This window comes from Oncorhynchus clarkii, unplaced genomic scaffold, assembly GCF_045791955.1.
Source record: "Oncorhynchus clarkii lewisi isolate Uvic-CL-2024 unplaced genomic scaffold, UVic_Ocla_1.0 unplaced_contig_1599_pilon_pilon, whole genome shotgun sequence".
NCBI lineage: Eukaryota > Metazoa > Chordata > Actinopteri > Salmoniformes > Salmonidae > Oncorhynchus > Oncorhynchus clarkii.
The window spans coordinates 532,888-549,643 of NW_027260980.1; the positions used below are offsets into that span (position 1 = coordinate 532,888).

The 16,756-nt window shown below is 41.2% G+C and overlaps 1 protein-coding gene and 1 pseudogene across 1 annotated transcript; one reads left to right on the top strand and one right to left on the bottom strand.

Annotated features, from left to right (window-relative positions):
• Positions 1 to 5,073: 5,073 nt before the first annotated feature.
• On the bottom strand, positions 5,074 to 11,353 carry LOC139402772 (zinc finger protein 180-like). Its single transcript, XM_071146694.1, has 2 exons — positions 10,873 to 11,353; positions 5,074 to 6,088 (listed from the first exon to the last, which is right to left on the bottom strand). Exons 1-2 carry the CDS (start codon positions 11,138 to 11,140, stop codon positions 5,382 to 5,384), a joined length of 975 nt encoding a protein of 324 aa, XP_071002795.1. The 5' UTR covers positions 11,141 to 11,353; the 3' UTR covers positions 5,074 to 5,381.
• Positions 11,354 to 12,145: 792 nt separating this feature from the next.
• LOC139402786 (zinc finger protein 664-like) lies at positions 12,146 to 16,547 on the top strand (annotated as a pseudogene).
• The last annotated feature ends 209 nt before the right edge of the window (positions 16,548 to 16,756 follow it).

Consider the following 16,756-nt stretch of genomic DNA (forward strand, 5'->3'; position numbering starts at 1 on the left):
TGCAGAAATCAATTGAACAGGGGGCAAACGTTTAGTGTTCTACATTGTGACATCATTAAAATACTCCTTCTACAATGTTACAACATTCTACATTGTGACATCATTAAAATACTCCTTCTACAATGTTAAAACATTCTACATTGTGACATCATTAAAATACTCCTACTACAATGTTTAAACATTCTACATTGTGACATCATTAAAATACTCCTTCTACAATGTTTAAACATTCTACATTGTGACATCATTAAAATACTCCTACTACAATGTTAAAACATTCTACATTGTGACATTAATTCATTGATATCATGAAACAACTCCATCATTAATGTTTGATCAGAGATCTTTTATCAGAGTATCTCTTGTCACATTGATCACAGCTATGAGGTTTCTCTCCTGTGTGTTTTCTCTGGTGTACAATCAGATGGCTAGATGTAGTAAAATTCTTCCCACATTGTTCACAGCTATAAGGTTTATCTCCTGTGTGTGTTCTCTGGTGTATAATCAGATGGCTGGATGTAGTAAAATTCTTCCCACATTGTTCACAACTATAAGGTTTCTCTCCTGTGTGTGTTCTCTGGTGTGATACCAGGTTGCTTGACTGAGTAAAATTCTTCCCACATTGATAACAGCTGTAAGGTTTCTCTCATGTGTGTTTTCTCTGGTGAGATAACAGGCTGCTTGACTGAGTAAAACTCTTCCCACATTGATCACGGCTATAAGATTTGTCTCCTGTGTGTGTTCTCTGGTGTACAATCCGATGGCTAGATGAAGTAAAACTCTTTCTACATTGATCACAGCTATAAGGTTTCTCTCCGGTGTGAATTCTCATGTGTACTTTTAGTGAATTTGATATTAAGTAACTCTTCCCACAGTCAGAGCAGCAGTGAGATTTCTTCCCTGTTGGTCTCCACTGGTGTTTCTTGAGGTGTTCTGATCGGGAGGGACTCTTCCCTGCCTCGTCAGCTTCATGATGTTGTTGAGGCTCCCCAGAGGATCCACGATAGTCACATCTCTCCCCTGTGTGAAAAACAAAGTCAGACAGATTGTTAAAGGCCCACAACAGCAGAAATACACTGTAAAAGGTGATGCCAACAGCGTAGCCATGATATTGTACAACAATTGACGTCTGTAAAGAATGTTAAAATTATTTGACAATTGTCTTAAGACAGTCAAGTGAGCAACAATAGTCATAGTCTTGTTTTCACATTAGTTGTAACATCGATGATTGTAGACTATAAATAAGTTATTACAGTTGCTGAACCCCTAAGCAGTGTGCCAGACAACCTTTGGTCACTAATATAGGCCCCTTTCTGTGTTTGCTAAAATAGGCGCTCGAGGGCAATGCACACGCAATTTGGTTGCAGAAACTCCTCCATGCTAATGTGGAAACCGCTAGTCATACCAACACCATAGACCTACTGTAGGACCCATAACTTCCCCTAACAACAACATAGACCTACTGTAGGACCCATAACTTCACCTAACAACATAGACCTACTGTAGGACCCATAACTTCACCTAACAACAACATAGACCTACTGTAGGACCCATAACAACATAGACCTACTGTAGGACGCATAAATTCCCCTAACAACAACATAGACCAACTGTAGAACCCATAACTTCACCTAACAACAACATAGACCTACTGTAGGACCCATGACTTCACCTAACAACACCATAGACCTACTGTAGGACCCATAACTTCACCTAACAATAACATAGACCTACTGTAGGACCCATAACTTCACCTAACAATAGCGTAGACCTACTGTAGGACCCATAACTTTCCCTAACAATAACATAGACCTACTGTAGGACCCATAACTTCACCTAACAATAACATAGACCTACTGTAGGACCCATAACTTCACCTAACAATAACATAGACCTACTGTAGGACCCATAACTTCACCTAACAACATAGACCTACTATAGGACCCATAACTTCACCTAACAACAACATAGACCTACTGTAGGACCCATAACTTCACCTAACAATAACATAGACCTACTGTAGGACCCATAACTTCACCTAACAATAACATAGACCTACTGTAGGACCCATAACTTCACCTAACAACATACACCTACTGTAGGACCCATAACTTCACCTAACAACAACATAGACCTACAGTAGGACCCATAACTTCACCTAACAACAACATAGACCTACTGTAGGACCCATAACTTCACCTAACAACAACATAGACCTACTGTAGGACCCATAACTTCCCCTAACAACAACATAGACCTACTGTAGGACCCATAACTTCACCTAACAACAACATAGACCTACTGTAGGACCCATAACTTCACCTAACAACAACATATACCTACTGTAGGACCCATAACTTCACCTAACAATAACATAGACCTACTGTAGGACCCAGAACTTCACCTAACAATAACCTAGACCTACTGTAGGACCCATAACTTCACCTAACAACAACATAGACCTACTGTAGGACCCATAACTTCACCTAACAATAACATAGACCTACTGTAGGACCCAGAACTTCACCTAACAATAACATAGACCTACTGTAGGACCCAGAACTTCACCTAACAATAACATAGACCTACTGTAGGACCCAGAACTTCACCTAACAATAACATAGACCTACTGTAGGACCCATAACTTCACCTAACAATAACATAGACCTACTGTAGGACCCAGAACTTCACCTAACAATAACATAGACCTACTGTAGGACCCATAACTTCACCTAACAACAACATAGACCTACTGTAGGACCCATAACTTCACCTAACAATAACATAGACCTACTGTAGGACCCATAACTTAACCTAACAACAACATAGACCTACTGTAGGACCCATAACTTCCCCTAACAACAACATAGACCTACTGTAGGACCCATAACTTCCCCTAACAATAACATAGACCTACTGTAGGACCCATAACTTCCCCTAACAATAACATAGACCTACTGTAGGACCCATAACTTCACCTAACAATAACATAGACCTACTGTAGGACCCATAACTTCACCTAACAACAACATAGACCTACTGTAGGACCCATAACTTCACCTAACAACAACATAGACCTACTGTAGGACCCATAACTTCACCTAACAATAACATAGACCTACTGTAGGACCCATAACTTCCCCTAACAATAACATAGACCTACTGTAGGACCCATAACTTCCCCTAACAATAACATAGACCTACTGTAGGACCCATAACTTCACCTAACAACAACATAGACCTACTGTAGGACCCATAACTTCACCTAACAATAACATAGACCTACTGTAGGACCCATAACTTCACCTAACAACAACATAGACCTACTGTAGGACCCATAACTTCACCTAACAATAACATAGACCTACTGTAGGACCCATAACTTCCCCTAACAATAACATAGACCACCTGTAGGACCCATAACTTCACCTAACAACAACATAGACCTACTGTAGGACCCATAACTTCCCCTAACAACAACATAGACCTACTGTAGGACCCATAACTTCACCTAACAATAACCTAGACCTACTGTAGGACCCATAACTTCACCTAACAATAACATAGACCTACTGTAGGACCCAGAACTTCACCTAACAATAACATAGACCTACTGTAGGACCCAGAACTTCACCTAACAATAACATAGACCTACTGTAGGACCCAGAACTTCACCTAACAATAACATAGACCTACTGTAGGACCCAGAACTTCACCTAACAATAACATAGACCTACTGTAGGACCCATAACTTCACCTAACAATAACATAGACCTACTGTAGGACCCATAACTTAACCTAACAACAACATAGACCTACTGTAGGACCCATAACTTCCCCTAACAACAACATAGACCTACTGTAGGACCCATAACTTCCCCTAACAATAACATAGACCTACTGTAGGACCCATAACTTCCCCTAACAATAACATAGACCTACTGTAGGACCCATAACTTCACCTAACAATAACATAGACCTACTGTAGGACCCATAACTTCACCTAACAACAACATAGACCTACTGTAGGACCCATAACTTCACCTAACAACAACATAGACCTACTGTAGGACCCATAACTTCACCTAACAATAACATAGACCTACTGTAGGACCCATAACTTCCCCTAACAATAACATAGACCTACTGTAGGACCCATAACTTCCCCTAACAATAACATAGACCTACTGTAGGACCCATAACTTCACCTAACAATAACATAGACCTACTGTAGGACCCATAACTTCCCCTAACAATAACATAGACCTACTGTAGGACCCATAACTTCACCTAACAACAACATAGACCTACTGTAGGACCCATAACTTCACCTAACAATAACATAGACCTACTGTAGGACCCATAACTTCACCTAACAACAACATAGACCTACTGTAGGACCCATAACTTCACCTACCAACAACATAGACCTACTGTAGGACCCATAACTTCCCTTAACAATAACATAGACATACTGTAGGACCCATAACTTCCCCTAACAATAACATAGACCTACTGTAGGACCCATAACTTCACCTAACAACAACATAGACCTACTGTAGGACCCATAACTTCACCTAACAACAACATAGACCTACTGTAGGACCCATAACTTCCCCTAACAATAACATAGACATACTGTAGGACCCATAACTTCCCCTAACAATAACATAGACCTACTGTAGGACCCATAACTTCCCCTAACAATAACATAGACCTACTGTAGGACCCATAACTTCACCTAACAACAACATAGACCTACTGTAGGACCCATAACTTCCCCTAACAATAACATAGACCTACTGTAGGACCCATAACTTCACCTAACAACAACATAGACTAACAGCTCTAAAACCACATGGAATCTGTGAATAATGTGTACATCACTGGTTAGAGGACAACTTGTAGAAAACATCTAGCTACATTTTGATTCAAGTGGGTCACCAATGCTGTAAGTGTAACACAGCTCTTTTTGTGAGTCACTTTCTGTTATATCATATAAATAGCACTCTTTCAATTCAGAGCCTGGATTTTCCCCCTGAGGCTAATATCCATATCATGCAGAAATCAATTGAACAGGGGGCAAACGTTTAGTGTTCTACATTGTGACATCATTAAAATACTCCTTCTACAATGTTAAAACATTCTACATTGTGACATCATTAAAATACTCCTTCTACAATGTTAAAACATTCTACATTGTGACATCATTAAAATACTCCTACTACAATGTTTAAACATTCTACATTGTGACATCATTAAAATACTCCTTCTACAATGTTTAAACATTCTACATTGTGACATTATTAAAATACTCCTACTACGTTTAAACATTCTACATTGTGACATTAATTCATTGATATCATGAAACAACTCCATCATTAATGTATTTTCTGATGTTTGATCAGAGATCTTTTATCAGAGTATCTCTTGTCACATTGACCACAGCTATGAGGTTTCTCTCCTGTGTGTGTTCTCTGGTGTATAATCAGATGACTAGATGTAGTAAAATTATTCCCACATTGTTCACAGCTATAAGGTTTCTCTCCTGTGTGTGTTCTCTGGTGTATAATCAGATGGCTGGATGTAGTAAAATTCTTCCCACATTGTTCACAACTATGAGGTTTCTCTCCTGTGTGTGTTCTCTGGTGTGATACCAGGTTGCTTGACTGAGTAAAATTCTTCCCACATTGATAACAGCTGTAAGGTTTCTCTCCTGTGTGTGTTCTCTGGTGAGATAACAGGCTGCTTGACTGAGTAAAACTCTTCCCACATTGACCACAGCTATAAGATTTCTCTCCTGTGTGTGTTCTCTGGTGTACAATCCGATGGCTAGATGTAGTAAAACTCTTTCCACATTGATCACAGCTATAAGGTTTCTCTCCAGTGTGAATTCTCATGTGTACTTTTAGTGAATTTGATCTTAAGTAACTCTTCCCACAGTTAGAGCAGCAGTGAGATTTCTTCCCTGTTGGTCTCCACTGGTGTTTCTTGAGGTGTTCTGATCGGGAGGGACTCTTCCCTGCCTTGTCAGCTTCATGATGTTGTTGAGGCTCCCCAGAGGATCCACGATAGTCACATCTCTCTCCTGTGTGAACAACAAAGTCAGACAGATGGTTAAAGGCCCACAACAGCAGAAATACACTGTAAAAGGTGATGCCAACAGCGTAGCCGTGATGTTGTACAACAATTGACGTCTGTAATGAATGTTAAAATCATTTGACAATTGTCTTGAGACAGTCAAGTGAGCAACAATAGTCATATTTTGTCTTGTTTTCACATTAGTAGTAACATCGATGATTGTAGGCTAGAAATAAGTTATTAGAGTTGCTGAACTCCTAAGCAGTGTGCCAGACAACCTTTGGTCACCAATATAGGCCCCTTTCTGTGTTTGCTAAAATAGGCGCACGAGGGCAATGAATTGAATGTGAGAGTGGTTACATTTATTCAGCCCCCATCCCTCAGCTGTTTACCAAACCAAGTCTCAGGGCAGCCATTTTGTTGCTGTTTAAATCCTAGGTTGTCCCTTTAAAAAAGCCAAATCAATCGATCAACCAATCTGCAGTTCAAACAATAACAAAGATGTCATTCCACCACTGTTTTGGTAATAAGATGATGGATGGGTCTGGAGAAATGTAACTACTCTCAAATTCATAGACAGACCTGCGGATGCAAGGACTGACCATCCATGAAATCAACATGATAGTTTTAACCATGTTGAGGCTCTACAGTGTTGATTCACATAGTTTCTAAACATTGGTGTAAAAAATCTTATTTGGGGTTCTGATGGGGTACAACAGTTGAACTAAGCTCATGAGGCATGTGTTATATTCTTCAAGAATCAATGGCTATAAATAATATAAATGTAGCAATTACATATTTCCCCTTTAACACCACACATCAGTTCAACAACTGCAGAGTTTGTGCCTCTGTTTTTAAGACAGTACTTACTAGTGTTAATCACCGCCCGGTTTCTCAAAACCATCTTACGGCTGAGTTCACCGTCAGAACCATAGGATGCGTTAAGATGCGTTGGGGAAACCGGGCCCAGATATCCAGTTTCCTCCTCTTCGTCCTCCTCCTCCTTTTTCGATGTGACAGTCATCTCCCCCTCCCCCTCTTTCACTCCAAAAACTGCATCCTCCTCTCTCCGCCTCCTCTTCTTTTACTGTAACATCCTCCCCCTCTTTCACTCCAAAAACTGCATCCTCCTCTCTCTCCGCTTCCTCTTCTTTTACTGTAACATCCTCCTCCTCTTTCACTCTGAACGAGTCTTCCTTTTCTTCCACTGAAACGTCTTTCTCCTCTTCTTTCACGGTAACAGCCTCACCCTCTACGTGTTTTTGTATTGTAACATCCTTCTCTTCATCCTCCTCTTTCAGGAGAGCTTCTTTCTCCGTCCAGAAGACCTCTTCTTCTTTAGCAGGAGGAGAGTAACTTAGTGAACTCATGGTCGGAGATGTTCGCTAGCTAGCATTAGCAACTAGCCTAGCTCTAAGCTAATTTAGCGAACCAGCTAGCTGACAAACCACTGTCGTGGAAATTTCCTCTATTTACCAAATCATGGGAGCAAACCACACACACAAGTCAGAGTTAGTTATCAAAGTCCATCTTTAATTATATGAGCTCTATCACAACCCTGTGACTCTCAGATCGATTCAGTGTCTAACCATGAATTCTCTGAGAGCCCCTTCCACATTGTAAATGAGGTCCTTTATAGTAAAGACACACACACAGGATAAGACAGCATAGACATAATTCATCATTCAGCTTTGTCTCCTTTCTCAAACCCCAGAACCATAAACCAACCCTCCATATCAACAGGCATATATCAAATTGTAATTTAGATACAACCAACTCTAAATACAACCAATCCTGGACAAGCTCACGGAGAGGAGAATGATTCCAGACACTGCCATCTCCGATGGGAAAACTAGGGAGTGAACTGGCACACACACAGTGGAGCAAAAGACATGCTTACACATGATGACACTTTGACCTCTCCCCTCTCAGCGGCCATGCAACTTAGTCTTGACATAGAACAGATACTTCAACCCTGCCCACAGTATTATACAAAAATACCATTCTGATGAGAATTAACTTACACACATTTGATAAATATAAAACATCTTACATATGTTACCAACAAATTCTGATTATCCCACGACACAACGCAAATATATAACTAAATGGGCCAACACGTACATACGACAGAAGTGTGTTTAATACACAGCGACTAATGTACACCAAAACAGTGTAAAGAGAGTGAATGTTGTAGCTATGTTTGCTATAAAGCTACCGAGGTGTCTAACTGTTGTTGTTGAAGGAGCGTCCCGTCCACTAGATTATACGTCACACTGGCAGCGTCGCCTGAACCTAAAAGACGCACATCGCCATCTGCTGACTGGAGTGGCAACGCAGTTGAGGAACCAAAAGTTTATTTTTCATTTATTTCATTAAAGTTGATTATTATATATTAAAGTAGCAACGATTAAATTGTCAACATTTATTTCAATGGACAATTCTATGAACTGTTCTGTGAAATGTGTTGGCTAGAGATGAATTGCAGGAGCTTGATGCTAATTTGCATTTTCGAATCCGAGAGTAGAGAGAGACATCCCCATTAGTTCCTGCCAAGGCAGCATCTACTCTTCCTGGGGTTTATTATGGATCCCCATTAGTTCCTGCCAAGGCAGCAGCTACTCTTCCTGGGGTTTATTATGGATCCCCATTAGTTCCTGCCAAGGCAGCAGCTACTCTTCCTGGGGTTTATTATGTATCCCCATTAGTTCCTGCCAAGGCAGCAGCTACTCTTCCTGGGGTTTATTATGGATCCCCATTAGTTCCTGCCAAGGCACCATCTACTCTTCCTGGGGTTTATTATGGATCCCCATTAGTTCCTGCCAAGGCAGCAGCTACTCTTCCTGGGGTTTATTATGGATCCCCATTAGTTCCTGCCAAGGCAGCATCTACTCTTCCTGGGGGTTTAATATGGATCCCCATTAGTTCCTGCCAAGGCAGCAGCTACTCTTCCTGGGGTTTATTATGGATTCACGTTAGTTCCTGCCAAGGCAGCAGCTACTCTTCCTGAGGTCCAGCAAAAATAAAGGCAGTTATACCATTTTAAAAACATGACAATAAATTCACAACACACTGTGTCCTCAGTCACCTTGTCCCAGAGAGGTTTACATGGTTATCAAAACATCACACCAGGGTGAGTCTAAACAAAACACAGCCCTGTGGGGAAAATGAATGGAACCATCTCCCTGTTTGACCACTAGTTGTTATGGATATTATGACTCTACAGAGACACACAGTGGACCTGTCAAAATATGTTCCATTGATAAATCACACTTTATTTAACCTCAATGTCATCTTGTGTTTACATGGCATTGTAGATTTTAGCTGTATATAGTATGTACTTCGGATGTTTTCAGTGTGTTTTTAACCCTTTGAGACAATGGATTAATCACAATTAAAAATAGTGCACTAACATTATACGAAGTGAACTCAAGTCTGACAGCCCAAACAAACACACACATTCTCAGTCAAAAACACAAGTCAGAACACAGCCTCTCGATTCTCTCATGTGTTTTCAGGTTTTCTGACTGGGAAAATGTCTTTCCACAATGAGAGCAGTGGTATGTCTTCTCCTCCTGTGTATTTGTATGCATTCTTTCATGCTCTTTCAGGTACCTTAACCGGGTAAATCTCTCTCCACACTGGGAGCAGCGGTACATCTTCTTACCTGTGTGTGTCCTCTCATGCTTTTGCAGGCTCCCTAACTGGGTAAACGACATTCCACATTGGGAACAGTGGTAAGGCTTCTCTCCAGTGTGTATTCTCTTATGTGATCTCAGGCTCCCTAACTGGGTAAACGACATTCCACATTGGGAACAGTGGTAAGGCTTCTCTCCAGTGTGTATTCTCTTATGTGTTCTCAGGTTCCCTAACTGAGTAAAACTCTTTCCACACTGGGAGCAGTGATGTCGTCCTGCTGGTTTGGACGTCTCAGGGTCTGGTTTCCCTGAAGGACTCTTCCTGCTGTCAGAAGGAGAGTCTGGTCTCTCTCCTGTCAAAGACAAACAGATGATTTAATTAAACAGAGACCTGAATGAAACCTCCACATGATAAAACTTCCTATGACATTTAATCTAGACTAGATCCCTCAATCACCTGAAGTCAGTTTTCACAAGTATTATTAAAGCGACTACAAAATGCAGGTCTCTGTGTGGTTCTTAGTCAGAGAGGCCTATAGAATGGTCTAGAATGTCATTGTATGCTGTAGCGTTTACACCAGTCCAGCCTACGCTTGACACTCTAGCAATGATAAAGTACTTTATGATAACGCGAAAATTAAATAAACGATTTGGTATCATTTGTATTATGGAAGATTGAATAAGTGTGCTTCAAACGGTTTGCTTGTAATGATTTGTAGCCATCGTCTCGACAACCTGTGCATGAGAGTCCATTCAACTCAGTTTCCCTACCTGAAAAAACGCCATTCCGTAAAGTGTATTCGCGCACGCAAATTCAGGAAGAAACCGAAGAGCAGATGGCCTGACCGCGTTTTGCGACTGTCGGCTCACTTGACCGCAGTCAACGGTGGGCTGGAAACCGCCTCCAGTTTAGTACAGTGGAATTGCAGTATTGAATGAAGGCAAGTCCATTCCGTGAGACATTTAAGTTGTGATTTTAGGTGCAAATCCATTGTTAACGTTTTGTTGGCCAGCTTCTTGATGGTATTCACATCTTACAGTGTAGCTTAATCAATTCCTACATTAAAACACGGCATTTAAGCTCAGAACTAGAGTAGAATGCCGTTTTAAAACCACGTATCAGTTCAACAACTATTTTCAAGACAGGACTTACTGGTGTTACTCAGATCTTCTGTTTCCTCCTCTTCTTCCCTCTCCTCCTCCTTCAATATGACAGTTATCTCTCCTTCATTCACTCCAAAAAAAGTATAATCGTTTTCTTCCTCTTCTTTCTGTGTAACAGCCTCACCCTCTACTTCTTCGTTTACTGTGACATCCTCCTCTTCATTCTCCTCTTTCACGACAACGTTCAGCCAAATACCTTTTTCCTCCTTCCAGCAGACCTCTTTTTTAGCAGGAGGGCAGTAGCTTGCTGAGCTCATGGTCGGGGATGTTAGCCAGCTAACCTAGCTAGTTAGCGACTAGCCTAGTGATAGGCTCATTTATCAAGCCAGCTACCGTTACCTGACTAAACGGAAATATGACATGAAATGGGGAAACTAGTTAAAAGACAGAATTATGTTCCAAATACAGAAGTAAATATAGACCGAAGCAGTCTGAACAGCTTGAACGTTTCCGCTAGGAAGCTACCGAGGTGGCTGACTAGATGTTGTTGAAGAAGCGTCCCGTCCACTACATTATACGTCACTCTGATAGCATCGCCTGAAAAACGCATATCGCCATCTGTTGACTGGAGTGGTTAACGCAGATAAATGTTTATTTTATTTCCAGACAAAAAGTGCATTTTTACATTTCTTTCATTAAATAATAATATAATAGTCAGACAACTGCAGATGTGTAATAAGTATGAATTTAAAACCTACTTCTACATTCTACCAACCAACACATGTTTCTCCTACAGGGAATATTAACCAATGAGGTGGGTCTTTCCACATTCTACCAACTCAACAGATGTTTCTACTACAGTGAATATTAACCAATGAGGTGGGTCTTTCCACATTCTACCAACCCAACAGATGTTTCTACTACAGGGAATATTAACCAATGAGGTGGGTCTTTCCACATTCTACCAACCCAACAGATGTTTCTACTTCAGGGAATATTAACCAATGAGGTGGGTCTTTCCACATTCTACCAACCCAACAGGTGTTTCTACTACAGGGAATATTAACCAATGAGGAGGGTCTTTCCACATTCTACCAACACAACAGATGTTTCTACTATGAACACTTTCAGGTTAATTGAAGTTAAATTCCCAAAAAGCCTAAACAGGTTTGGTCATTAACAGGTATTGGAGCGTTGAAAGATGATGCACAACAACGGTTTCTTCCACGAAACCACGACTTCAATAACCACCGCGGTCAAAATAACTGTAAAGTTATTCTCCATCGAAACGACTACCGCTACAATCGACCTGTTCGCAACACATGGGTATTGGATCTGACCTCATTGATCTATCAGTAAGCTATGTTTACATGGGTATTGGGATCTGACCTCATTGATCCAGACAGTCCTCTGGGTAACCCCCCTGTCTGAAACGCTCAGCCAGACAGTCCTCTGAGTAACCCCACTGTCTGAAACACTCATCCAGACAGTCCTCTGGGTAACCCCCCTGTCTGAAACACTCATCCAGACAGTCCTCTGGGTAACCCCCCTGTCTGAAACACTCATCCAGACAGTCCTCTGAGTAATCCCACTGTCTGAAACACTCATCCAGACAATCCTCTGGGTAACCCCACTGTCTATAACACTCACCCAGACAGTCAACTTGTTTGTCATAGTCACTCTGTGTCCCACAAAACCTGTGTATGCGACAGTATTGGCTGATGGAGGCTATTTTCTAGTGTTGTAGGTTGGAAGCTATCAGGGAATTCCTGTCCGTCAGCTTCCTGTATAGGTCTGTGATAAAGCCACCAATCTCCCTCTTAATCAACATGTCCAGATAACTTGATTCATGCATCAAAGGTGAGGGTGAATTTCAGAAAAAGAAGACGCTCTGGATTGATCACTGGAGTCAGATGTGAAGGAGGAGGTTGATCATCAGGAGTCAGATGTGAAGGAGGTTGATCATCAGGAGTCAGATGTGAAGGAGGAGGTTGATCATCAGGAGTCAGATGTGAAGGAGGAGGTTGATCATCAGGAGTCAGATGTGAAGGAGGAGGTTGATCATCGGAGTCAGATGTGAAGGAGGAGGTTGATCATCAGGAGTCAGATGTGAAGGAGGAGGTTGATCATCAGGAGTCAGATGTGAAGGAGGAGGTTGATCATCAGGAGTCAGATGTGAAGGAGGAGGTTGATCATCAGGAGTCAGATGTGAAGGAGGAGGTTGATCATCAGGAGTCAGATGTGAAGGAGGAGGTTGATCATTAGGAGTCAGATGTGAAGGGAGGAGGTTGATCATCAGGAGTCAGATGTGAAGGAGGAGGTTGATCATCAGGAGTCAGATGTAAAGGAGGAGGTTGATCATCAGGAGTCAGATGTGAAGGAGGAGGTTGATCATCAGGAGTCAGATGTGAAGGAGGAGGTTGATCATCAGGAGTCAGATGTGAAGGGAGGAGGTTGATCATCAGGAGTCAGATGTGAAGGAGGAGGTTGATCATCAGGAGTCAGATGTGAAGGAGGAGGTTGATCATCAGGAGTGAGATGTGAAGGAGGAGGTTGATTATCAAGAGTCAGATGTGAAGGAGGAGGTTGATCATCAGGAGTCAGATGTGAAGGAGGAGGTTGATCATCCGGAGTCAGATGTGAAGGAGGAGGTTGATCATCAGGAGTCAGATGTGAAGGAGGAGGTTGATCATCAGGAGTCGGAGTCAGATGTGAAGGAGGAGGTTGATGGCCACATCAGTGAATTGTACTTTTTGGAGAAAAGTCCTCTGGTCTGATGAAACAAATATAGAACTGTTTGGCCATAATGACCATCGTTATGTTTGGAAGAAAAAGGGAGAGGCTTGCAAACCAAAGCTCACCATCCCAACTGTGAAGCATGGAGGTGGCAGCATCATGTTTGTGGGGGTGTTTTGCTGCAGGGGAGACTAGTGCACTTCACAAATTAGATGGCATCATGAGGTGGGGAAATTATGTGGATATATTGAAGCAACATGTAAAGACATGAGTTAAAGCTTGGTCGCAAATGGGTCTTCCAAATGGACAATGACCCCAAGCATGCTCCCAAAGTTGTGGCAAAATGGCTTAAGGACAACAAAGTTAAGGTATTGGAGTGGCCATCACAAAGCCCTGACCTCAATCACATAGAACATTTGTGGGCAGAACTGAAAAAGCGTGTGCGAGCAAGGAGGCCTACAAACCTGACTCAGTTACACCAGCTCTGTCAGGAGGAATGGGCCAAAATGCACCCAACTTATTGTGGGAAGCTTGTGGAAGGCTACCCGAAACGTTTGACCCAAGTTAAACAATTTAAAGGCAATGCTACCAAATACTAATTGAGTGTATGTAAACTTCTGACCCACTGGGAATTTGATGAAATGAAAGCTGAAATAAATAATTCTCTCTACCATTATTTTGACATTTCACATTCTTAAAATAAAGTGGTGATCCTAACTGACCTAAGACAGGGAATTTTTACTAGGATTAAATGGCAGGAATTGTGATGAGATTAAATGTATTTGGCTAAGGTGTATGTAAACTTTGGACTTCAACTGTAGGTACCGTTACTGTGTTAAAAACAGAGGCAGTTGTGGGACTGATGTGTGTGGTGTTAAAGGGGAAATCTGACATTTGTTTCTAAACATTGGAGTAAAATAATAATGACAGCTTTGTAATTGTTTCAACTGCAGATTGGTTGTTTGTTGTGTGGCTTTTTTAAAGGGGCAACCTGGGTTTTAAACAGAAACAAAATGGCAGCCCAGAGACCTGAGCTGTGTTGGAATACTCATACTAACTGTACTATTTGTGACGTACATTGAGTTTGTAGTTTGCTTATTGGTCGTAGTATGATATAGTTGGTTTAGCCAAAAGTTCCCTGGCAAGCAAGCATTTCTAAACTTTTATTCACTTTTATGGGGTATTGTGATGTCATTTTGGGGTATTGTGATGTCATTATGGGGTATTGTGATGTCATTATGGGGTATTGTGATGTCATTATGAGGTATTGTGATGTCATTATGGGGTATTGTCTGAAGATAGTAGCCAAAGAACATTTTACTGGTTGAAGTCGTTTTTAAATATAAAGTAGTACATTTTCGACAAAACCAAACATTATATTAATCAGGACATTCAAATGAACCTTACAATTATAATCCAAAGTAGTGTGAAATGCACTCATAAGCAACCTGGAAATGGAGGCTATATCTGCTGTCAGCCTATGAGAAGTCCCCTGAGTTTTCCCCCACGGGGGTGAATTAGTGAATAGACACAGAGATTAATGTGAGGTTCCTTGAGTAGCATCCTGATCTTACACTGATAGTGTGTTGTCATATTCAGAATACATCGTGGAAAAACTACAATCTCTGCTCACCTTTTTGCTCCAGGCAGATATACAACATCCATAACTAGTGGTTTCTGCATTAGAAGGGAGGGGTTTCTGCATTAGAAGGGAGGGGTTTCTGCATTAGAAGGGAGGGGTTTCTGCATTAGAAGGGAGGGGTTTCTGCATTAGAAGGGAGGGGTTTCTGCATGAGAAGGGAGGGGTTTCTGCATTAGAAGGGAGGGGTTTCTGCATTAGAAGGGAGGTGTTTCTTCATTAGAAGGGAGGGGTTTCTTCATTAGAAGGGAGGGGTTTCTGCATTAGAAGGGAGGGGTTTCTGCATTAGAATGGAGGTGGATCTGCAACCAAATTGCATGTGCATCGCCCTTGTTGCAATTTTAGCAAACACAGAAAGGGGCCTATATAGAAGACCAAAAGTCATCTGGCACACTGCTTAGGATGTCAACCACTTTTACTTTTTTCTAGCCTAAAATCATTGATGTTACTACTAATGTGTAAAAAAGACTAAATATGACTATTGTTGCTCACTTGACTGTCTTAAGACGATTGTCAAATAATTTTAACATTCATTACAGACGTCAATTGTGCCAACATGGCTACGCTGTTGGCATCACCTTTTACAGTGGATTTCTGCTGTTGTGGGCCTTTAACCATCTGTCTGACTTGTTGTTTACACAGGACAGAGACGTGACTATCGTGGATCCTCTGGGGAGCCTCAACATCATGATGCTAACGAGGCAGAGAAGAGTCTCTCCAGTTTATATCACCTCAAGAATCACCAGCAGAGACCCACAGGGAATAAATCTCATTGCTTCTCAGACTGTGGGAAAGGTTGCAAATCTTCATCAGAACTTAAAATACACCAGCGAGTACACACAGGAGAGAAATCTCACCACTGTTTTGATTGTGGGAGAGTTACTTAAGATCAGAATTACTAAAAGTACACATGAGAATTCATACTGGAGAGAAACCTTATACCTGTGATCAATGTGGGAAGAGTTTTACTCAGTCAAGCTGCCTGAAAACTCACCAGAGAATACACACTGGAGAGAAATCTTATATAGCTGTGATCAATGTGGGAAGAGTTTTACTCACTCAAGCTGCCTGATAGTACATCTTGAGAGCACACAAGGGAGAGAAACCTTACCACTGCTCTGACTGCGGAAAGAGTTGTTAGTTCAACAGATTTAAAATCACACCAGAAAATACACACAGTAGAGAAACCTTATAACTGTACTCAATGTGGGAAGAGTTTTATTCAGTCAAGCAGCCTGATATCACACCAGAGAACACACACAGGAGAGAAATCTTATACCTGTGATCAATGTTACAAGAGATACTCTGATAAAAGATCTCTGATCAAACATCAGAGAATACATACATGAAGGAGTTGTTTCATGATATCAATGAGATGTCACAATGTAGAATGTTTAAACATTGTAGTAGGAGTATTTTAATGATGTCACAATGTAGAATGTTTTAACATTGTAGTAGCAGTATTTTAATGATGTCACAATGTAGAATGTTTTAACATTGTAGTAGGAGTATTTTAATGATGTCACAATGTAGAATGTTTAAACATTGTAGTAGGAGT